Genomic DNA, 24933 nt, shown 5'->3' with positions numbered 1-24933 from the left:
CCGACCCCCATATATATGGGGAGTTCGGCACCGACCCCCATGGGGTTCGGCACCCCATTTGGGGGTTTGGCCGAACTTCCCCACATGGGGAGTTCGGCGCCGACCCCTTTGGGGTTAGAATTGATTTTTTTTTATTTTTAATTACAGACCTTTGATTTTACAGGTTTTGCCATGGGTAAGCTCAAAGATTTAATTTCTTCCCCAGAGAACTTAGCTGCTTTCAAAGCGAAGCATCATATTGTACCTCCATTTGACATTTGGGTTCCTTTTAATGACAATAGGGACTCTGATCCCGAGTTCATCAAGGTTCCCATTTCCCTGTTATCGGAGTGCAAAATCCACGTTCCATTCTCGTCATTCCTTCAGGAATTTTTCATGTATATAGATCTTCATCCGTCGGAGTTAGCTCCAAATGCTTATCGGATCATTGGTGGTGTGATACAAATGAATTCCTTCTTGAAGAAAAAACTTGCCACTATTGATCTTCTCTACTGCTACTCCATCCTCAAGAATAAGAGTTCAGATGGCAAGTATTACTTGTCTCCAAAGTGTGATTCGGCATTAATCCATTGTCTTCCAAATTCCAATAAAGACGTGGATTATATGCTCGTCTCCGGGCATTGGAGCGGCTTTACCTCCCATAAAGGGGAACCCCTAGGTATTCCTTTGTTCTGATCTTTGATTTTCTTATGATATGCATATATATATGTTGCTAATTTTTCTGTTTACTACAGGGCGCATGCCTGCACTCCCGGATGTGTGACCGGACCTCTATTTTGAGGTCCTAATACTATCTAATTAGGAGGTTCTAGTGCTTATAGTAATTCATTTGTGTTTAAATAAAGTAATTTTACCCTTATACATGTTTCCCGTTGGTTCTGCAGGAAATCGGGCTTAAATGACTGAATTGGGCAAGTTGGAGCACTTTTTGGGCACTTTTTGCTGTGAGGTGTCGGGACTTAGATTATGAAGATATTCTTGAAGACTACAAGCTCCAACGGTACACTAATCTATGGCCGAGATTGAATTGTTTTGAATTATGAATGGATTAGATTACAACAAGACTTGAAGGGTTAAGATGATCATTTAAAGGTGAATCCAATGGTTGTGCATAAGACAACATTCTTGCTTGCAATTTTTGACTTAAAAGAAGATCTTACTTGATTTTTGGAGTCAAAGATGGCTGCAAGTTGCTACACATTTAAAAGGAAATTGTTGGAGATACCAATGCCAAGATTTGGTGCAAGTTTGATCAAATGGTCAAAGATGACAAAATTGTTGGAGATACCAAGGTCAAGATTTGGTGCAAGTTTAATCAAATGGTCAAAGATGGCTGCAAGTGCACATGCCAAGATTTGCACATGTAATTGAAGGTCGAGATTTGAAGATGAAAAAAAGATCCAATGGTGGAAATCACAAGAGCTTGGAATCAGACCTTGTTCGGACAAAGTTGGAGGCATGAAGCGTCCGGACACCCGTCCGGACACCTACGGCGAATCTGCAATTTTCTGCACCGAAATTTCAAGGGCATTTGGGGTAAATCATGTATGTAACCAATGGGAAACGATTTTATAAGGGTAGTTAGGTATTTTCTATTGTAAAAAAGAGAAGAAAACCCTAAGATTTGGTTGGCTTCCAGAATGATTCATTCACTTCTCCAACATGAAGCCACCATAGGAGTAGTGTAGACCTAGTTTCTCTCTCTAAGTTTTCTTTGTTGTTTTTTGGTGCTTTCTCTTGATTTTGTATAAACTCTGATTTAGATGACAATAGATTGGATGTTTATTGCAACAATCATGAGTGGGTAGTTCTCTTCTCTAGTTTCTAATCCCGAAAGGTGGATGCAAGGTTTTGATTACTCAAGGTATGTTCAAAGAATCGCAGCTTCGATTCTTCTCTTTTAATTTCGTGATAGTTGTGTGAGTGGATATATGAGAATGACATATTTGATTGTATTCTTGGATTGTCTAGTCTAGGGATTGCATCTAATGTGTTTGATTGAGAATTGTTAAATCCATTGCATGATTTCCTTAATTAATTGAGTTTTCCATTGCATAGCTATTAATTATGTGTATTGATGATGGGGTTTTGGGTTAATTTAGGAATGTGCATGAGAGAGTTATGGTTAATTGATCTTTGAGTGTGAAACTAGGGTGTTAGCCAAGCCGAGCCCCAAGGGGGAACATTAATCCATAATATTAGGTGCTTATCCCTTTGCGTTCATCGTAGATTAAGAGACCCGATGGCCTACATGTATGAATTGAAGTCTTATATCCCAATTCTCTTTGCATATGCATGATTGATAGTATCACACAATGCATTGTGTATGGTTGTGTGTGTTTGCAATGATACCTTGAGTATGAGAACCGAGTAACCACCGGGACGGATTAGAGACTAGGTTTTTAATTAATTGTTTTAAATCCAATTTGTGCTTACTTTGATTACAAAATCGCTCATGCTACCGAGTCATTCGGCCCATTTCTTTTACTTGCTTTTATTTGATATTCATTGTGTTTATTAGTGTTAGCTAGTCATTTGCATATCATTCACTTCAAATTTGCATTGCTTCCTCGTGGATCGATACCGGACTCACCGGTTTATTACTTGACGATACCCTACACTTGGGGTAAGTACACACACACTTTGGTGTCGGTCAAGTTTTTGGCGCCGTTGCCGAGGAAGCGAGTGTCAAAGACGGAGTTGGGTGGCTTGTAGATGCTAGTTTTATGCTATTAAACGCCATCAAATAAGGAAGGAGCACGGTCACGCTTCAAGGGTAACTTCGTTCCTTCATTTTCCTTGCTTTCTAGAGTAGTTGATTTAGTATAGTTGCTGAAAAAAAAAAAAAAATTTTGTGAGGAGAACTTGGCGGATGGGGCTAACTTAGATTCCTGTGGACGATGGATGCCACCTTGTTTGCTGCTTGGTAGTGATACGTTGTTTGAGAGAGCTTTGTGCATTTTTATTTTTATCACTACTTGCTACATCTTGGTGTGTTATTGTTCCTAAGGTTGATTGTTGCTCTATTCCTATCCTTGCTCTTGTTCTTGCTTAATATTGTTCTTGGTTGTTCATTAATTGAAAAAAAAATAATAAATAAAAAAAAAGAATCTTGTGTTACTTGACGTGGTTGATTGCTACTTTTGTGTGTTACTTGCTATTGTTCCTTGCCATCATGTCTCAACCTAGAGATAATGTTAGTGGGCATGGGTCTAATAGAGATGGGATAAGTGGTGATATAAATGTGAGTGATGCGGGGAGTGTACGTGGGGGTGATATGAATCTTGATGCATTGCGTCGTCTTTTGCAACATGTGAATATTGATGAGTTGATGAATCCGGTGCAAGGGCAAGATGTCCAAATTGGCAATGCCCAAAATTTGCAAAATGTTCAAGTTGAGCATGCTTTGCAAAATGCACCTCAACCATTTCAACAAGACAATGCGGCGCAATTTGCCCCACAAAATGTCTACCCACCTATGTATTATCAAATGCCACAAGTGCCACAATATGCTCCCTTCGGACAAAATTTACATGCACCTCCTCCTTTTGACTACATTCATGCACATGAGTACCAACTTTTTAGGCAAGCACAATCTTCACACCAATGTATAGCTCCACCATCTTACCAACCATGCACCCCACCCCAAGAGAGATCACTTGAGGATACGCTTCAAATATTCATGGAAGCTCAATTGGAGGTTAATCAAAGGAGATTTGAATTTCGTGAGCAAACCAATAGAGCCTTGGAAGATTTAAGAAGCCAATTGACAAAGATCACTCAAACATTAGAATTTCAATTCGAAACTTCAAGTGAGGGGTTGAATGTGCAAGAACAAGAACAACCCATCATTACCTCAAGGAGTGGGATAGTAATTGACAATACCATGACTCCTAAGGTAAGTGAGGATGAGAAATTAGTGGAAGAAGTGGGTGGTGAGGTGAAAAATGTTATAGTTGGAGATAGATCATGTCGAGACAAGGACAATGCTCAAGTTGAAAAGGTTGAGGAAAAGAGCGAAGATAAGAGAAATGAAGAGAAAGAGGAAAATAAAGTGAGAAAAAAGGGGAACAAGTTAGACCTTGGGAGGGAAATTGAGTACGTCCCTAAGCTTTATATTCACTCTCATGTTGAGGACAAATTAAAGTTGACACTTGCACATGATTCAATTGAGGTTGTACTAGCATTGGTTGAGAAAGGTAGTAAACTTTTGATTGAGGGAGATGCTATGAAAGGAGTTTTGAAATCCTTAACTATTTACGGTGTGAGATTTTTGTCCTCTCTTTTAGGAGCTTTAGAGCCTTCCCCACTCAAAGTTGAATCATACCAAGTGCCTCCTCAAAAACCAAAAAAAATACTTTTACCAAGTGGATTTAAAAAGTCCTCTAAATGCTACTTTGCACAGAAATTTTTTACAGAAATTAAAAAAGTATGGCGTCCCAAATCCCAATTACAATTTTTTCCATGTGAGTTTCGGGAAAAAGGGACCGAATCATGCGTGGTCCGTCATGTTCTTCAACATGGGAGTAGTGATTATGAGGATGTTCTTGGGATCTCAAGGATCCCAATTCTCCCATGTGTCATGGTTAGACTCCACCCTTGTACCATAGTATGGTTGTGATTAGTTTTGATTTGATTTCAATTTTGGTGTGTTTTTGTATGTTCACAATGCATCTCACAATTTGTTCTTGCCTTGTTTTTTATTCTTGACATTGGGGACAATGTCTCATTTAAGTTGGGGGGTGAGTGAATTGTGAATTCATTGTGAAACTTACTTTATTTTGATGTGCTTTTGTGAATATTAAAAAAAAAAATTAAAATTAAAAAATAAAATAAAATAAAATAAAATCTTGTTGTGTCATGCTTGGATAGTGTGGTTGGTATTAACTTTTTCAGGTTATGCTTCGTTTCTCATGATTCCGATCACTTTTGAAGAGTATGGTATGATTTCCTACCCTCTATCCTATTGTGTTGTGCTTTGTTGTTCATACATGCTAGATGGACTTTAGGAAGGGAATGGTAGATGCTTTTGGGGATTCACTACCAATTTGAACGCTAATTTCTTATTCTTGTTCAAATATGCAAGTGTAGAGTAGGTTTCTTGATTTCTTTTGTGAAGTCGAAGCATGTGATTGAGTAGGATGACTATAATCAATTTCTCTTGGAATGATTGAGACCTAGTTTGATATAGAATTGTGTAGTTGAGCAGACATCTTGGCATTGAAGCATATGTATGACTACGTTTTTGGATCATTTTGTCTGGAAAACTACCTTTTATCCCTTCTCAATCTTTTGAGCCATTCTTCCTTGATATACATTGGGTTCTGGGTGATGCTATTCATTGATATTCATTTGACATCTTATGTACGTGTTCTTCAATAGCTTTGCATCCATTACATTTGATTACTGAGAAGTGTGATTTTTGTATTTTGCCACTTGCCTGTGAACTTAGGATTGAATGATTCATTAGGTTGAGAGATTTGAGCTTAGCCCATTCCTTTGTGAGTGATTATAAGCCTAAATTTCTTTAAGCCTTTTTATTTCACTTACAAGCCTTGTGTGCACCACTTCCTTAAATACTTTCCACCTTTGGTTGCAAGGTTGAGTAGGAGCTTGAAAAAAAAAAAAAAAAAAAAAAAAGATAAGTTGGTAGTGATAATACCCTTTTTTATGTTGAAAAAAATTGAGGGTTGTTGTATAAACGTTGTTCATTTTCGAGAAGAGAAGAAAAATATCAAAAAAAAAAAAGAAAAAAAAGAAAATGGCGCCATTGCCGGGGATGAGAAGTGTATGCAATAAAGTTAATCCTTTGTGTGTAAAGGATGAGAAGTGTTTGAATTTGTGGTACAATAGAAGGGGTGACAAAATGAGAATTTAGCTCACATGTTTGAACTTAACATTGCAACTTGTTACCTAGATCCAAATTCTTCCTACCTTGTCCCATGACCACATTACAACCCAGTTAATCTTTTGATGAATTTGATCCAAGGTAAGCAAGTGAGTTGGTGAATGCATTAGTTGCTCTTGTAGGTGATTTCTTTCTCAAAGCTATGCCCATCCAAAATTATCTTTCATAAACACATACATTTAATCCAATTGTGTAAGTCATTCACTTAGCACAATGCTTTTATGTTTTTGTGTACATTTGGGATTGGGGATTTATGAACACTAAAAGGTTCCGTAACAAGGTTTTACTTGTGTGAATGTGTTGAGTTGTCTTGCTTGATTGCACATATATTTTACATATTATAAAATGTTCTTAGTCATCTTTGAGGGGATTGAGATTGGTTGTCTAAAGATTTTGCATGTTTTCGACTAGCGGGGGAATTGGGGGATTAGCTCTATTTCTTGCATGTGAGAACTTAAGAATAATTTATGGTGCTTTCAAAGTAATAGTGGATCCCTTGGTAAGTGTTTGTGGGTATCGCTCTGATAAGCCCTCACGAGACTACAACTCGTCCACTAGGGTGACCTAGGGGTTTAAAGGCTTGTTGCATGCGCTAAATGCAACCGTGATGCCTACGTCAGTGAGTTAGGATTTTATTTTTAGAAGTGTTTGCATTGCTAGGGACTAGCAACGTCTAAGTTAGGGGGTGTGACCGGACCTCTATTTTGAGGTCCTAATACTATCTAATTAGGAGGTTCTAGTGCTTATAGTAATTCATTTGTGTTTAAATAAAGTAATTTTACCCTTATACATGTTTCCCGTTGGTTCTGCAGGAAATCGGGCTTAAATGACTGAATTGGGCAAGTTGGAGCACTTTTTGGGCACTTTTTGCTGTGAGGTGTCGGGACTTAGATTATGAAGATATTCTTGAAGACTACAAGCTCCAACGGTACACTAATCTATGGCCGAGATTGAATTGTTTTGAATTATGAATGGATTAGATTACAACAAGACTTGAAGGGTTAAGATGATCATTTAAAGGTGAATCCAATGGTTGTGCATAAGACAACATTATTGCTTGCAATTTTTGACTTAAAAGAAGATCTTACTTGATTTTTGGAGTCAAAGATGGCTGCAAGTTGCTACACATTTAAAAGGAAATTGTTGGAGATACCAATGCCAAGATTTGGTGCAAGTTTGATCAAATGGTCAAAGATGACAAAATTGTTGGAGATACCAAGGTCAAGATTTGGTGCAAGTTTAATCAAATGGTCAAAGATGGCTGCAAGTGCACATGCCAAGATTTGCACATGTAATTGAAGGTCGAGATTTGAAGATGAAAAAAAGATCCAATGGTGGAAATCACAAGAGCTTGGAATCAGACCTTGTTCGGACAAAGTTGGAGGCATGAAGCGTCCGGACACCCGTCCGGACACCTACGGCGAATCTGCAATTTTCTGCACCGAAATTTCAAGGGCATTTGGGGTAAATCATGTATGTAACCAATGGGAAACGATTTTATAAGGGTAGTTAGGTATTTTCTATTGTAAAAAAGAGAAGAAAACCCTAAGATTTGGTTGGCTTCCAGAATGATTCATTCACTTCTCCAACATGAAGCCACCATAGGAGTAGTGTAGACCTAGTTTCTCTCTCTAAGTTTTCTTTGTTGTTTTTTGGTGCTTTCTCTTGATTTTGTATAAACTCTGATTTAGATGACAATAGATTGGATGTTTATTGCAACAATCATGAGTGGGTAGTTCTCTTCTCTAGTTTCTAATCCCGAAAGGTGGATGCAAGGTTTCGATTACTCAAGGTATGTTCAAAGAATCGCAGCTTCGATTCTTCTCTTTTAATTTCGTGATAGTTGTGTGAGTGGATATATGAGAATGACATATTTGATTGTATTCTTGGATTGTCTAGTCTAGGGATTGCATCTAATGTGTTTGATTGAGAATTGTTAAATCCATTGCATGATTTCCTTAATTAATTGAGTTTTCCATTGCATAGCTATTAATTATGTGTATTGATGATGGGGTTTTGGGTTAATTTAGGAATGTGCATGAGAGAGTTATGGTTAATTGATCTTTGAGTGTGAAACTAGGGTGTTAGCCAAGCCGAGCCCCAAGGGGGAACATTAATCCATAATATTAGGTGCTTATCCCTTTGCGTTCATCGTAGATTAAGAGACCCGATGGCCTACATGTATGAATTGAAGTCTTATATCCCAATTCTCTTTGCATATGCATGATTGATAGTATCACACAATGCATTGTGTATGGTTGTGTGTGTTTGCAATGATACCTTGAGTATGAGAACCGAGTAACCACCGGGACGGATTAGAGACTAGGTTTTTAATTAATTGTTTTAAATCCAATTTGTGCTTACTTTGATTACAAAATCGCTCATGCTACCGAGTCATTCGGCCCATTTCTTTTACTTGCTTTTATTTGATATTCATTGTGTTTATTAGTGTTAGCTAGTCATTTGCATATCATTCACTTCAAATTTGCATTGCTTCCTCGTGGATCGATACCGGACTCACCGGTTTATTACTTGACGATACCCTACACTTGGGGTAAGTACACACACACTTTGGTGTCGGTCAATGTGCTTAGTGAAGCTGTGCAAGAGGTCCTTGATGATTCTTATGCTAAGTCTAGATCTGGAGGTAAATTTTGGAGATCTGCCCCAGTGTTATTTGGTTGTAAACCCTCTTATCGTGGTTTCGCTCCTCTCCCTCATGGTGAATCCATTGAAGAAGCGTGTGAATACTTCAAGTTACACCCAGCGCGACAGCCACGTAAGAGGAAGCGTTCTTCAGCTACAACTATTCTTCTCGTCACTTCTTCTCCTACCGCGATTGGATCAGATTCTGAAGGTGAAAGTGAGGAAGACCACGATGATGATGAACTTCAGGATACTTCCAGTGAGCATTCCGTCTCTTTAGGTGTGTTTTCCTTTGCTTAATTTAGTTGTTATTATATATGTATGTTTCTACATAGGTACTTTTATATACATACCTTTTACGTATGATTGCAGAAGTTCTTCCAGGCGGATCTTCCGGATCTCTGAAAAGTGTCTCCATTCCTGATCTTCCTAAGACCAAATTTAGTCCCTGGGCAAACATCTTTGGAGCTCCTAAACCTATTGGAGGATCCTCAACCTCATTCACGAGCTCTTCTTTAGTTAAGTCGACGTTGTCTTTTCCGTCTCCAAGAACTCATAGTATGTCTTCCTTCGGAGTGTCAAGAAGTGCCGATAGCTCTTCTTCTCAAGGTAGTGGCCCTACATTTGCTCCCTTTACTCTGGGCAAAACCGCTTTGAGTCCGTCATCTTGGAATAATGCCGACAGCATGTTTAAAGGTTTTGTGGATAATCCCTTATCTTTGCAAATCGGATATTCACCTTTCTGCCTTGAGAAGCTTTGTTCTACCATCTCCAACGAGGATAAAGAATTCTTTAACCAACTTCCCAAAGGCGAAGACCTTGGCTTGCAGTTGCTGCTCGGGGTTTTCCTCTTACTTACTCTTATTCATTAAATACATGTGTACGTGGATTAAGTCATACTAACCTTTTCTTTGTTTGAATCAGGGATCTCAAATGTGCCTTCATTACATAGTTGATTTGAAACATCAACTTTTTGACGCAAAGGTAGAGCTAGTGAAATCAAAGACGATGCAAACTGAGTTTGAGAAGATCGTTCAAGAAAAATCCATTCTTGAAGCGAAACTTGCCGAAGCCAAGGAAGAGATAGAGAAGACCCGGAGCGAACTTTCCAAAGCCAAAAGCCAATTGTCCAGAGCTGAGGCAAAAAAGACGAAAGCGGTTGAAGAAAGCATAGCCCAGTGTTGCAAGAAATGTACGGAAACTCTTGTTGTTGAATCCAATGAAAACTTTGGACTTAGACGTGGTTGTACACTTCTCGCACTCAAGATTCCTCTAGAACATGAAGTTCGGTCGGAGGACTTCTTCCAGTGGCCTGCCCCCAACCATCCTCGCCCAAGTATAAAGAGACTTCGTGAAAATGGCATTGGCCTGGGTACCAATGCTCCTAGGACTACTTCGGCCACTGATCCTGGACAATAGGAATATGTTTCTTCTTACTAACATTTTAGATTCTGCCTCTTTGGCTTGCATATTTAATTAATTGTATGAATAAAGCCTTTTGGCTTAGATTTTTCTTAGTCTATTTCTTTTTGAATAAAGCCTCTATTTCTTTGAATAAAGCCTCTTAGCTTAGACTTTTCTTAGTCTATTTCTTTTTGAATAAAGCCTCTTTAGATAATTTGTTCTTGGAATAATGCCTCTTTGGGGCGAAGACTCATTTGTCTTTTTCTTGGAATAAAATCTCTTTGGCTAAGACTCATTTGTCTTTTTCTTGGAATAAAGCCTCTTTGGCTTTGTTTTTGTATAGCTTTTTTCCACAGGTATTTACTCAGAAAGTACCTTATTCATTGCATAGAAGGGAAAAGATTTACAATCTTTAAATGGACCAACTTGCTAGAACTACCATCGCCCTGTCTAAAATAGATTTAACACGGGCTGAGAGGTCCAGAAGAGACATCCGGAGCCTTTGTGGGTCTTGAGCCATTGCCGCCGCCCAGGCCATGTCATATATTTGGATGAGCAAGTGTTGAACAGTTTGCAGAGTGCCTAGGAGCTCCTTGTTGCAATTGTCAGCAGTCTGGAACTCCCTCTTCAAATACTGTAATTGTTCCTTAAAATCCTCAACTTGGTCTTCCGCATAGCCGGTTAGGAATGAATTGAGAACCTTCAATTCTTCGTCATCCTCATCATCTTCAATTTCAATCACCTGCGTCGGTGGATTGTTTACTGGTTGCTCAAGGATGACCATGTCCTCATCCTCTTGATATTCCAACTTTGCCTTTTTCTGGAGGGAGGCGCTTGTTGGATGTTTAAGATTGATCAAATCGTCATCCTCTTCGTTCTCTATCATAGATCTCTTCTTTGGTGGGACATTGGTGGAATGTGAAGAAGAACTCATTGTTATAACAATTGTTGTTTCTTTCTTTTTCTCCGTCCCTCTGTACTTTTCTCATGTCCATTTATAGGTGGAAGTGATAAGACGGTTGAACTATGATGAATAATAGCCGAGACATGTGGAGTAACTGCTGAGACGGTTGAATGACAGTTTTGAAGTAACTTCTGGTCCTTTTTTCAACCGTAAGTAACCTCTAGCCTCTTTGCCAACCGCAAGTAACTTCTTGCCTCCTTTCCAACCGCCTCTTAGTGAAAACACTTGATTGATTGTTTGACTATGATTCCCAACTTGTCTTGGAATCAAAAATCAAATATTCTTAATAAATTGAAGCCTGAGTAAGAATCAGATTACACGGCTTAATTTTAAAACTTTCGTAAACTTAGTTAAAGAAGTAGCAAGAAGTAACTAAATGCAAATTTAGATGAAGAGGAAACTTATTCTTTTATTGATGATACGTTGCCGAAGGCTTAAATCAGCCATAATCGGCATTACACATAAAATCTCCTTAGGTTGGAGATATTCCAAGTTCCGTGGACACTTCTACCATCTTGCCTAACTAGCTTGTAGGCTCATTGGCCAACCCGTGCTATGATTTGGAAAGGTCCTTCCCAATTTGGACCCAACTTTCCATCAGTTGGATCCTTAGTCTGAGATAAGACTTTTCGTAAAACGAAGTCCCCAATTTCAAAGCTTCTTGCCCTAACATTTTTATTATAGGATCGGGACAACACTTGTTGGTAAGCAGCTAGCCGCACCATGGCCTGATCCCTTCTTTCTTGCAGCAAATCCAAATTTCTTTCCATTGCCAAATCATTGTTACCTTCTTCAAATATTTGCGTTCGGAGAGTTGGAAGCCCTATTTCTAAGGGAATGACAGCCTCCGCTCCATAAGCAAGCACAAATGGGGATTCTCCCGTGGACCTACGAGGTGTGGTTCGGTATGCCCATAATACTAACGGGAGTTCTTCTACCCACCTTCCTTTGGAAGACTCCAATCTTTTCTTAATTCCGTCTAATATGATTTTGTTGGACGCCTCTGCCTGACCATTGCACTGTGGGTAAGCGGGAGTGGAATAAAGATTCTTTATCCCATATCCACCACAAAATTCTTTAAATTTGGCACTTGAAAACTGAGTTTCGTTATCACTGATCAAGGCATGAGGGATTTCAAACCTTGTTATGATATTTTCCCAAACGAACTTCCTTGTTTCTATATCTCGGATTGCTACCAAAGGCTTTGCCTCGATCCATTTCGTAAAATAGTCAGTGGCGGTAATTAAGAATCTTCTATTGCCAGAAGCTCGCGGAAGCTGTCCAACAATATCCAACCCCCATTGGGCAAAAGGCCAGGGACTTGTAAGAGGACAAAGATCCCCAGCCGGTTGGTGGGGGATTGGTGAGAATTTTTGACACTTTTCACACTTTTTTACGTACTGCAAAGCATCCTTCTGCATGTACGACCACCAAAAACCTTGGGTAATTGCTCGAAACGCAAGCGTCCGTCCCGCTGCATGTGCTCCACAAGAGCCTTCATTAATCTCAAACAACAAGTCCTCCACCCTTCCTGGGTGGACACATAATAAGTATGGACCTGAGAAAGACTTTTTATAGAGCTTTTGATCAGGAGACAACCAAAAGCGTGATGCTTTGACTGCCAATTTTCTGGCTTCTTTCTTATCCTCGGGAAGAATGCCATCCTTTAAGTAAGCAACGATGGGATTCATCCAACTTGGCGCTTGTTCTTTTGCGCATCGTATCTCTTCTGGCATCTCATCTATGATTGGTCGTTCGAGCACTTGCACTTGGATAACCCTCTTCACCCCTAGTTGGTCAGCCGACGCAAGGGTAGCCAAAGCATCTGCATGATCGTTCTGCTCCCTTGGAATTTGTATTACTTTATAGTCGTAAAGTCGGTCGAGCAACTGTTTAGTTTTTTTCATGTATGCTGCCATGGTTGCCGTCCTGGCGTTGTAGAGTCCAGTGAGTTGATTGACTACCAATTGAGAATCGGAATAGATCACCAACTCCTTTGCCCCAAGTCTTAGAGCATTCTAGACTCCTTGAAACAAGGCCTCATACTCTGCTTCATTATTTGTTGCTGGGAACCCTAGCCGTATAGCCATCTCTAATACTTCTCCTTCCGGTGCTACTAGCACAATTCCTGCTCCGGATCCTCTTCTTGTTGAAGAACCATCAACTTACAATTCCCAAAGATGTAAAGGAGTTACCTATACCTTCCATATCTGGTTGGCTTCTTCAGGCCGTTGCTCTGTGGTGAACTCGGCAACAAAATCAGCTAAAACTTGAGCTTTAACGGTAGTCCTTGGGGCGAACTTCAAATCATATTGAGCCAATTCGACTGACCATTTGGCAACCCTTCCAGATATGTCTGCTTTTCCTAACAAGGTCTTCAATGGATATTCTGTCACCACTTCCACTGGGTATGCCTGAAAATAATGGTTCAACTTCCTAGAAGCCATTACCAATGCCAAGAGAAGCTTTTCTAGGGATGAGTACCTTGTTTCAGCATCTAGCATTGTCTTGCTTACATAGTAGATTGGGTACTGGACCTTCTTTTCTTCTCTCAGGATTACGGTACTGACGACATGATCTGACACTGCCATGTATAGTTGAAGCGTGTCTCCTTCCTTGGGAATTGCTAACAGTAGGGGCTTCTGCAAATAACTCTTAAACCCAAGAAAAGCAGCCTCGCATTCATCATCCCATTGGAAAGCTTTCCCCGACTTAAGCAGTCGAAAGAAAGGCCTCAATCTGTCTGAGGATCTACTGATGAACCTGTTAAGTGCCGCTGCCATTCCAGTTAATTTTTGTATATTCTTCACTTTGGTGGGTCGCTCCAAGCATTGAATGGCCTTAATCTGTGCTGGGTCGGCCTCGATTCCTCTATGTGTAACGAGATGGCTCAGAAATTTGCCCGTACTAACTCCAAAAGCGCATTTGCTAGCATTGAGCTTTAGGTTATTTCTCTTTAAGACATCAAAGACCTCCTGAAGATGCATCAAATGGTCCTCTTGAAATTTGCTTTTGACCAACATGTCATCTATGTAAACTTCCATAGTCTTGCCAATCAGAGGTCCAAAGAGTTTTGTCACCATTCTTTGAAATGTGGCACATGCATTCTTTAAGCCGAAAGGTATTACTTGGTAATAAAATATTCCTTTTGGGGTAATGAATGAAGTCTTCTCCTGATCAGATAGATGCATTGGGATTTGATGGTACCCTCGGTATGCATCCAGGAAACTCATCCTTGCCATTCCTAATGTCATATCCACCAATTGATCGATTTTAGGAAGCGGGAACAAATCCTTTGGACATGCTTTGTTCAAATCAGCGAAATCAACACAAACCCTCCATTTTCCATCCTTCTTTCGGACCACCACTGTGTTTGAGAGCCATTTGGGATATTGTACTTCCCTGATGGCCTTAGCTTCCAACAAGTTTTCTACCTCCTTAACCACGGCCTCCGTATGTTGAACGACTGACCTTCTCCCCTTCTGAATCACAGGTTTAAAACCTGGTTTGACATTCAACCTATGGATTGCCAATTCCGGATCCACCCCTGGCATCTCATAGGGAGTCCATGCAATCACGCCCACATTTCTTCTTAACATCCCAATTAAGGATTCCTTCTCTGATATGGACAAGCTAGTCCCAACTAGAAAGTATCTGTCAGGACTTTCTGGTGTAACTTGAACCTTCTCAAGCTCTTCCATTGACTTAGCTGTTGGCTCCTTTCCAACTTCCTCTAGGACTGGAGCCTCTTCTTCCATCATCATTATTTTTCCTGCTTGCTTCGTTTTTGCCATAAAATACTCTTTTGAGGCAGCTTGGTCTCCTCTTATTTCCACCACTTTGTCCCTGAAGGGGAATTTGAGCATCTGATGATAAGATGAGGGTACAGCTTCCATTAAGTGAAGCCAAGTCCTGCCCATGATTGCATTATACGTTGAGGGTAGATCTATAACAAGGAAATCCACCTAAACTGTTCTTGGACCTGCCGTGATTGGCATTCGTATCCTTCCAAGAGGCCAAACTGGGGTCGCATTAAGGCCCACCAGATGTGCTGGAACAGGAATCAAATCTGCATGAGTTTTCCCTAACTTCTGGAAGAGTGAATAATACATGATCTCCGCGGAACTCCCTTGATCTACCTTCATTCGCTTCACTATTGTTGCTCCGATTTGCAGGGAGATCATGAGGCCATCATTATGCGGAAAGATGACTCCTGTTGCATCTTCCTTAGTGAAAGTGATTGTGGTTGCCTCCCTTGGTCTCTTTGTTCCCAAACGGGGATTAAGATCCATCCGCATTACCTCTTAATGGTGTCGGACCCTCCTATACTCCGTTCGCCTTATCGCATCACCAAGTTGTGCATCCGGTACCATTGCATCAATAAAATTAACCACGTAGTGTGAAGGTTCTCCCCGCTCCTTTGACTGAGGTTCTGCCTTCTATTTGGCAGCGGTTTTTTCTTTGTCAATAAATTCCTTAAGATAACCTTGCTGAATCAATTCTTCCAAATGTCGTTTGAGCTCTCTGCAATCTTCTGTCCTGTGACCTTTGTCTCTGTGATAGGAACACCATTTGGACTGGTTTTGAGTGGACTTATCCCCTGACATCTTATTTGGCCGCCAAAAATACGGTTTGTCTGCGAACTGAGGCAGAATTCGAAACATTGGGTCCTTAAATATTGTTTTTACCGCCTCGTAACAAGTGGGCTTCGAGTCCTTTTTCGAGTCTTTTTCTTTCCCACTCTTCCTTTCAAACTTCTTATTTTCCTTTTTTGTTCCTTCTTGAGAAGCAAACTGCCGATCCCCCTGTTTGTCTTCTTCCAGTTTGACGTATTGCTTAATCCTGTCTTGAAGCGTGGCCATATTCTTGGGTGGAGCCATTATCAAACTTTCTCGCAGTTTATAATCACGAGGGAGCCCAAGGCGAAAAGTAGCCACTGCGGTCCTTTCATCACAATCTTCTATATCCACATAGGTATCTGAATACCTGGCAGTGTAAGCCCGGAGTGATTCTCCTCTCCTCAGATGTAAAGCAAATAGCGTATCCAATGTTGCTGGATCTCCACTATTTGCTATGAATCTTGCTACGAAGATCCGGGCCAACTCCCTCCAAGACGAAACTGAATTCTCTGGAAGTTGGTGAAACCATTTCATGGCTGTTGTCCCGAGACTTGATGGAAACATTTTGCACATGAGTCCGTCTCGACCTACCCAAAGAGTCATCTTATGAGTGTAGGCTGAAATATGTGCTACAAGATCTGTTTTTCCATCATAAATTGCAAAGGTTGGGGGTGAAAACTTGTTTGGTGGATCTTCCAGTCGCAGAGCCCGCACGAAGGGTGTGGAAGTCATTTTTCTGAGGCTTTGCTCGGCCTTCTTCTGAGCACTCCATAAGACCTCCCTAGTATCTTTCTTCATCCGAATTTTTGGGGAAAGGCTTCGATGTCTTATCCTCCTAGACGGTTGCGGGGATTTGTTCCTTGCACCCCTTGGAGAAGGAGTATGCCTTCTCCTCTCCGTAACTGGTCCCCTCCTCCGACGAGACCTCCCAGTGCTCCCACTGTCTTGCTCCCGAACACGCTTTGGATCCGTATCCCTATCACCTCAGACCACACTCTGGATTTCACTAGCCAAACGCTTCCCCTTTCTCCTCATAGTATGGAGTCTTTCCCTTAGAGCTTGAGCATGCTCTTGTCTCTTTTGCAAATCTTCTTCTGCCCTAAGAAGGGCTTTTTCCAATTCCAATTCATTTGGAATTTGCTCTTCTATTTCATCATGATTATGCCGAGGCCTCTCCTCTTCTGGACGAGGCAGTTCCTCCTGTCGTGATACTTCCACTTCTTGAGACATGGCTTATATTAATGAACGATTTCCCACAGATGACGCCAATTGTCGATGCTAAATTTGCACCGAAGTATAGAATGTGTATTAAGTAGAAAGATTCAAGAGAATAACAACACATAATTTACGTGGTTCGACAACTTGCCTAGGTCCACGGAGTCTGATCTTTCATTAGAGTCGATTGTCGATGAATGCTTACAAATGTCAAATGAAATGTATTTATAGACTTGTGATATGTCAGTTGGTGCGGTTAATTGCCTCTGGTAACTTCTCTTGTAACTGCTCCTGGTAACCGTCGGTAACTGACTGTCGGATGAAACTGCTTCGGTTCTTTTGTCTGGAAGAACTGTATATACGGAGTGACTGACTGTAAACTGCTTCTGGATAGGGTCCTTCCGTCTGGGAGAACCACACATACGAGGTGTACTTATTTACTCCACAGAAACTTTTTCTATAGGTATCGTACACCAGTGGGTATCGTATACCCTAAAGAAGCAGCTGGATAGAAGTCTAAAGAGAGATAAGCGGGAAAGAAAGTGGGCATCTAGGGTTTTGTGTAAATATATCTATGTGGCATGCCACATAAATTATGTAACTTATGTACCTGAAAGATTATGTATGTATGTCATTTTCCTTATTATTGTAACAATTAAGGACATGTTTGTTAGTTGAGATTTTCTTCACTTAAGTAGATTTATTTTTTCATTAAACACATATTTATATTCAATAATTATATCTTATGATCAATAACTAATAAATTAAGCTACCTCCATTAATTTCACGCTTCAATTTAGTTTTCTTTGGCGCGTGTAGAGTGATGTTCATGTGAAAAACATGACAATATAATTTCATTAGTATATTATTATTGTACTTAAATATAATAAATTATATTAGAGTACAATTTTCTTAAAAAGTGGTGATTTCATTAATATGTACATGGTAAATGGTGAAGTCAATTAATTCAATTAACCAAACACTACACAACTCATTTCACATTTATAAGTTACAAACATCTTTCAATTCACCAAACACCTTACAGCTTATTTTACAGTTTTAAACTTAGCTTTTTTTTTTTTTTCACAGTTTAACGGTTAGCGTTGAAAATTAATACAATAACTCTACCAAATGAAGACTTTTGTGCATCCCATCTACCTATCGCCTTGCTATATATATATATTGTCGATGTATGAATAACAAATATATTATACTAAATCATCGGCCCACTTATATATTCAATGATACTAAAATAACAAAGGTCCATCTTCATTTGTAAACAAGACATTCCTCAAAATATGATAACTGTGTTGCACAACCTTAGGCTCCGTTTGGTAGAGCGGAAATTTTGATTTTCAATACTAGCAAAAATGTTGTAGAAAAAAAGTTGAGCTTAAAGTTGTGAGGCGTTTGGTGAATTAAAAGCTGAAGCTAGTGGAAAAACTGTTGACTAAAAGTATTATCTTGAATTTAATAATAAATTTTTAATCATTTTTTTATTTTGTTATTAAAGTTAATTTAATAAAGTTAAGTTAATATTATTTTTATTTAAAATGTCGGTGAATTAATAAAAAATTTAATATAATTAAAAGTGGATGAATGTTAGAAATAAAATATGAAGCTTATTAATGTGTATTTTCTTTATTTTATAAATATTAAATTAATTTTTATAATATTAATTATAAATATTTAATTTATTGGCAAAATATTTATAAAACTAAATAATGTATTAAATATATATTATTAAAGTTGTGAGACCCACATTAATTTATGTAAAAAAGTCAAAAACACAATAATGCAACATGGGTCCCACATAAAAAAATGAAAAAAAAAGAGGAGGCAGCGTGAAAGATCTGTTGGCCATATTTCACCTGTTTGGCAGTGCGGAGCTGTCGCCCTGCCAAACAGGCACTTAATCTTATATTAATTTGTCAGTTAGGTTGCCAATCCAAGTCCAGTGCAGAACAAAAATTGTTAACTCTGAGTTGCTGACAATCTCTCTTGCTTGGATGTATATATGTATATTATTTAATTAGGCGGGGAATCCCCAATTGAAGTCTACCAAGAACCTTCATTAGTTTGTACTTTGTATCAACGATCATTTCCATCAATCTGACAAAATTCTAGGTGCAAATTTGAATCATCCAAATTTCTGCCTCTCGATCGGTCGCTTAAGTAATTCCTTTGTTTTTTTTTTTGATAAAGAAGTAATTCCTTTGTTTATACAGTAACAATATGGCGGCAAATAACGTCTTTTGATTTTCAATGATTTTCTAGAGTGGTTGAGACAATTGTACGTTATGCAATGAGTCTTTATTATTAAAGTCGCTTTCTTCTCCACAATTCAGGATGATTCGATATCTACAGCGGGATTGACTATATCAAGACGTAAACATCCAAAATTCCAAATCTTGTTTCACAAGTTTATCAGCAATATAAATAATAAATAAATATGTAGAAAACAAAAGTCCAACTCCTATCCTAACTGTCCTCATTTCCACAAGACAACAAAGTATGACTAATTTAATAGATCCTCGAGCAATTGCAATGGTCTTAGTTTGTTGGAACCATTAGATGTCATTGGGGAGTGACAATAGATGATGTAGGATAGGAATGGAGACATGCATACTTGCAATGGTAAATTGTTGTTGGGTCAATAAAGATGTTGTCTTTTATTGATGTGGCTGTATTGAAAAATGTGTTTTACTGATATGGCTGTATTAAGAGACGTGTTTTGCTGATTTGACTGTATTGAGATTGTGTGTTTTGGTATAATTTTATTGGGGACAACATGGAGGCATGAAATGTTGTTGACCTCCATATTGGGTGGAAAGGGGATAATGTATAGAAATTTATATTTTGCTGATGTGGCAGTATTGGGAGATGTGTTTTGTTGATGTGGCAATATTGGGAGACGTGATTGACTTGATTTTTTGTGTAATAGAGGTGGGATCGGGCCAACATTTTTGTTAGCCCAGCAAATAGGGCACCATTGCAGTTGCCCTTAGATATAATTTTATTGGCTTGGAATTGCAAGAAAATTTGAACCAATACTTAACTCTCTCAAAGTGTGGGCCCTATTTTACATAAACCAAGCGAACATGGGGGCAAGCCAAAGTCTAAGCCCCATGTTTGGCCCAACAAAACAAACCCCTTAAATTGTCATTATTGTTGTGACAACTTTTAGATCCATGACCCAACAAACTTTGAAAAAATACCACCCATGTCCCAACAAACTAAGACCATTGCAAGTACTATGAGTATCGTACTATGAGTATCCCTCAGTTAAGCCAAACTCATTTACACTTAAACCCTTGTTGTAAAGTGGGAGATCTTGCCCTTATAAAAGGGTATTGTATACCAATATCTTTCGATGGGGTATATATTAATAGAGTGCAAGTTAAATTGATATATTTAAAAATAAGCAAGAAGAAATGCTGGGTAGTTAATAATTCTAAAACCAACAACTGACCAAGATTTGACATGGTAACTGACCTGTTAAATGGTTCTTCTAGAACTACTTACAGAATGTGGATCTTCCATGATATTTTCTTCCAAAATTCCACACTTCATCACATTACATCAAAAGCAGCAAACCCCCACTTGACTGTTAAACTACCAAAGCTAATCATTTTCATGAAATTGACAATCAGAATCAACACTCACTGAATTCCCATCGTAAATGACGACCATTTGAATAAACTTAAAACGAAAAAGATAAGTTACTAAACTTAACTAAATCATGTTCATCTGTTTGTTACAAGTGATCAAGTCAAATTCAATGCTGCTCAGACTTACGCTTTTTTTTAAAGAATTGGACTTTTCATCACCCTGAGCTTTCTGGGTTGAGATTACATTGGCTTCTGTTGATTAAAAAATAGCCCAAGACCGGCACTTCCAACCAACCTCACAGAAGAAAAAATATAAATAAAAAAAGGCGACCTAAGAAAATTAACTAACCTTCATCAGAGGGGGCTGTTAATTTTCCTGCTGAAATGCGCGTGACTTGAAAGTTGAAACAGATGAGTTCACTGGACAATCTATTTGGCGTAATTTTAATGGATTTTTTTTTATTGTCCATGTATTTGTACTCTTTCAGGGCCAGGAAAATGGGTTTTGACACTTGCACCCATCAAAGAAAAGTATCAGCAAATTTTTGAGGATCTGCGTTCACACATTCTTATCTTTAGGCTGTAAGTGCCTTATTTAAGGGACATCCCAACAAGTGTCGTTGGACTCTGCAGGTTTAAAATGTAGCAGATAAGGAAATTGATATATAAACCCCCTATTTTAAATCTCCTCCCCTAGGTTGTCACTACTTGTCATGTCATGTCTCCTCTTTTATTTATTTATTTATTTTTTTAGTATATGTCATGTCTCATCATGTCTCATTATATATACATATACATATACATATACATATACATATAGGGTAGAGAATATATATATACATTTATTAATTTAAATGCTTTGATTAAGATTTTCTATTCGGTTTTTTTAATTATTATTTTTCTTTTTAATTTTTGTGTAAAGAAAAGAGAAATTATATTTTTTTGATATTAATTTCATAATTTTGTAAGACATAGACAATAATTTATTCAAGTACATGAATAAAAGTTTCGGATGAAGATTTGATGAATCCATATGAGTGCATGTACGCATCTAATCGTTCCGCATACGGAGTCGCCCATGCAGCTGCACAAGTATGCCTACAGTGAACCCATTCGGGTGTGATGGGAGGCATTGGATAATTCCTTGTCAAACCAACTTTGACGTAGTGATTACCATTTACGTACCCTATAGCGATGGCAACGCGTAAATAGGGTGATGGAGGAGCTGTACGTAGTGGTAGATATGTCCAACTCTCTGCATGATGAAGAACATGCAATATCACATTATATGCAGAAGCAATCAATAGACCCATGTCTAGCATTGTCATCAAGTGCTCAAATGGTGCTGCAACATCATCTTGAAAAAAGTTTAGTGAGTGTTTAACACTATATGCCCTCTCTTCACCGCCAAGTATTTCAACATATTGTTTCCAAAATGCGTCCAACTCTGCCATCAGGTTATACCGAACATTGGGCCATTCATCTTCCCCATGACCAAGACACAAAGCTATCGATCGAAAGCCGCAATTTCCATCAGCTTTTACATCTTGTACGTCCCTAATGTAAGGATGCAGTATAGCTGGAAACTGATCAATATAGGATCGTAAAGAGTAGTTTTTCTTTCTTAACATCGAACTTTCCTGTGTAGAGAGAGACTGAGTATTGTAAATTGAGGAGCAACCGTGTCTCTCTAGTTCATAAGATTGGAAAAAATCGTACTAAAAAATCTTCGATTCGGGGCGTCCGGATGAGGAACTGTGTCTGTGAGGCTCCCGAGGCTGAATAAAATCACTCCCATCAATGACATATGCTGTTGGATTGTTACGAGTGTTGGTGGCTACATTTTTCTTTGTGGACGGACGCCCTCTAGTGTTGGTCTTCACAGCCGGTTCACGAAGAGAAGTTGATAAAGGTCTGAATATTTCCCTCAATATCCTTAGCCAACTGACTTTTACATGTCTTGGCTGCTGCTTGAAATGTTCTGTGAACATTTGTACATCAACGTTACAGTCAATGTCATCCTCTTCAATCTTCGCCTCGATTGAAACAAAACCACTTAAATCCCGAAGGTGCGGTATATTGAATCGGTGTTGGATGATGGTTCGACTTCTCTCAATGCTAGCTTTGATAGCTATGTCCTGAGACAAGATAACCTGATGAATCCATGACATGGATCTCTCCAAGTCTGACTGTGACGAGCACAAATATCTTTTCAGCTTGGCATGTTGACTCTCGACCCTATTAGTTGTGTGGTTCCCGAAATGCAGATATTTGTCTGTCCAGGCAGATACAAACATCTCTTTATATGGTGTCAGCCACACATCTTTCAAATATTTCATCACTGCCGGGAACTTCTGTAAGACTACTTGAAGGCGTGCCATATTACTCATGTACGCGTTTTCATTTTCAGACTCGATCACCATAGTCCACATGCGGTAAAATGCATTCCAAACTCTATTGTCTTGCATTGATAGCTTGCATTTGGTTAAAATACTTTGATAGATATGCCATCTACAGAGTAGTTTCGAAGCCTCTGGAAATACCTTAGCACAGGCTTTCATCAGCCCCAACTCTCTATCCGTAACGATAACTCGTGGGCTAGTGCATCCATGCATTGCACATCGCAAACATTCCAAAGCCCAAGTATAACTGGGCTCTTTTTTTGAGTGTAAATATGCGAATGCTATGCAAAAAGTCTGACTAGTTGAGATAACACCAACAATTTCAAGGAGAGACAACCCATACCTGTTGGTCTGATATGTCGCATCCATCAACAATACGTGTGGGAATGTACGCAATCGATCTAGCGAGCCAGGATGTGCGAAGAACAAATCTTCGAGCTCATTGGTTGCATGCTTTGCTCGATAATCGAAAAGGTATTCTTGATCTTTGAGGAATGAGAACACAACTTGCATTTGTGATTGACCCGATCTCTCAGAGGTCCTGTGCTTCTTGCATGCATTATATATGGTTCTGATGGTGCTCACGTTGTTCGGATCTCGCTTTTTCAACTCCACCAATATGTCTCGTGACTTGGCATTTTGTGCAGACATGTCAACCATAATTTGAATTTCAGGTTCGGAAAGCCGACCGGGGTATGGGTGTCCCTCCATATATAATGCAGGATCATGATTATGCTCCGCACACACCACCTCCAACATCCAATCATCGTCTAGCTTCATTTTCTTCCCTCTCAATTTGAACAGACATTCTATTTTTTTGGTGCCAGTCTGTTTCGTTGACGGTTTCTTGCTCAGGTAATTGCCACCGCGATCACATTTGAATTGTAATATGTGTTTTTTGCCGAACCCACCAATATCTGATCTATAAATGATGATGATATATCCCAATTTGTGTCCAGTTTGTTGAACCCACTCGATCATCGATTGTCGCGATTTGAACACCTGATCAGTTTCAAATTCACATCTATCGTTAACTTTGATATTATCGACCATCTCATCCGTATGTTCGTTTTCTTGCTTTATTTCGGCAGAGATAAAATCACCCTACGAACAATATAATTTACACTGAGTATTTACAAAAAAACAACAATATAATTTACATCAGTATATGTATGTACCTGTTCACTTGAACAACTTGACAAGTGGTAGTCGAAAATATCACTAAAGTAATCCATATCCACAATAGGTTCACTCTCTTTTTATCTCAAAAACAGACTACTGTAAGACTCTCTATCGTTTTTCTCTCACACACTACTGCTATCTCTTGCAGCTTCTTCAAATACTCTGCGAACTCTTCTCAATTTATAGACATATATGTGTACACATGTACAGACAGAGAATATATTCTCTATCCTATACAGAGAATATATTAGGACAGAGAATATACAATGGATACCCATATACAATTGATAGATAGATATAATTGAAAAGTTATATATATATATATATATATATATATATATATATGTTAGCATGACATGACAAAAAGGGGGGTCTAAGATAGGGGGTTTTAATAGTGCTTGGCGTGTACATACAGACATATATGTGTACACATGTACAGACAGAGAATATATTCTCTGCCCTATACAGAGAATATATTCTCTATCTAGATTCTCTATCCTATACAGAGAATATATTCTCTATCCTATACAGAGAATATATTAGGATAGAGAATATACAATGGATACTCATATACAATTGATATATTAGGACACACTACTCTCTCTCTCTCTCTTTCTCTTTCGTTTTTCTTTTTCTGTCATCATTTTTTTTGTGTTTTGGTGGGCAATCGGCGCCGCCTAGCACTGTTGAAATGAAAGACAGAAAGACAATAAATCTTTTGACAAAATTGATTAAATATCTAAGGTAGGGGGTTGAAAGTAGGGGGGTTTGAATGCTTTAGTTTTTTTTGATGGGTTCCATTTTGTAGGTAGAACAAATCTTTGATTACACTACCATTTTGTTGAGTATAATATTAATGGAAGTGTATTTAGGTATTAAGTGTGGGTTTATGTTGTTCAATCTTGTTTGTTGGATTCCCTATACGAAACCTATAATTTAGTTTGCTATCTGGTCAAATTTCTTAGGTATGAGCAATGCTACA

The 24933-nt window shown here is 38.8% G+C and overlaps 1 protein-coding gene across 1 annotated transcript; it reads right to left on the bottom strand.

Annotated features, from left to right (window-relative positions):
- Nucleotides 1–14887: 14887 nt before the first annotated feature.
- Nucleotides 14888–15220, bottom strand: LOC120003616. The gene has a single exon (XM_038852632.1). It carries the CDS (start codon nucleotides 15218–15220, stop codon nucleotides 14888–14890), a length of 333 nt encoding a protein of 110 aa, XP_038708560.1.
- Between the last annotated feature and the right edge of the window lie 9713 nt (nucleotides 15221–24933).

This window comes from Tripterygium wilfordii, chromosome 8 (assembly GCF_013401445.1).
Source record: "Tripterygium wilfordii isolate XIE 37 chromosome 8, ASM1340144v1, whole genome shotgun sequence".
Taxonomy (NCBI): domain Eukaryota; kingdom Viridiplantae; phylum Streptophyta; class Magnoliopsida; order Celastrales; family Celastraceae; genus Tripterygium; species Tripterygium wilfordii.
This window is presented reverse-complemented; position numbering and strand designations above follow the sequence as displayed.

What these genes read in the sequence shown, in the direction of transcription:
- LOC120003616 (XM_038852632.1), bottom strand. Translation starts at nt 15,220, where the DNA reads ATGCGGATGGATCTTAATCCCCGTTTGGGAACAAAGAGACCAAGGGAG.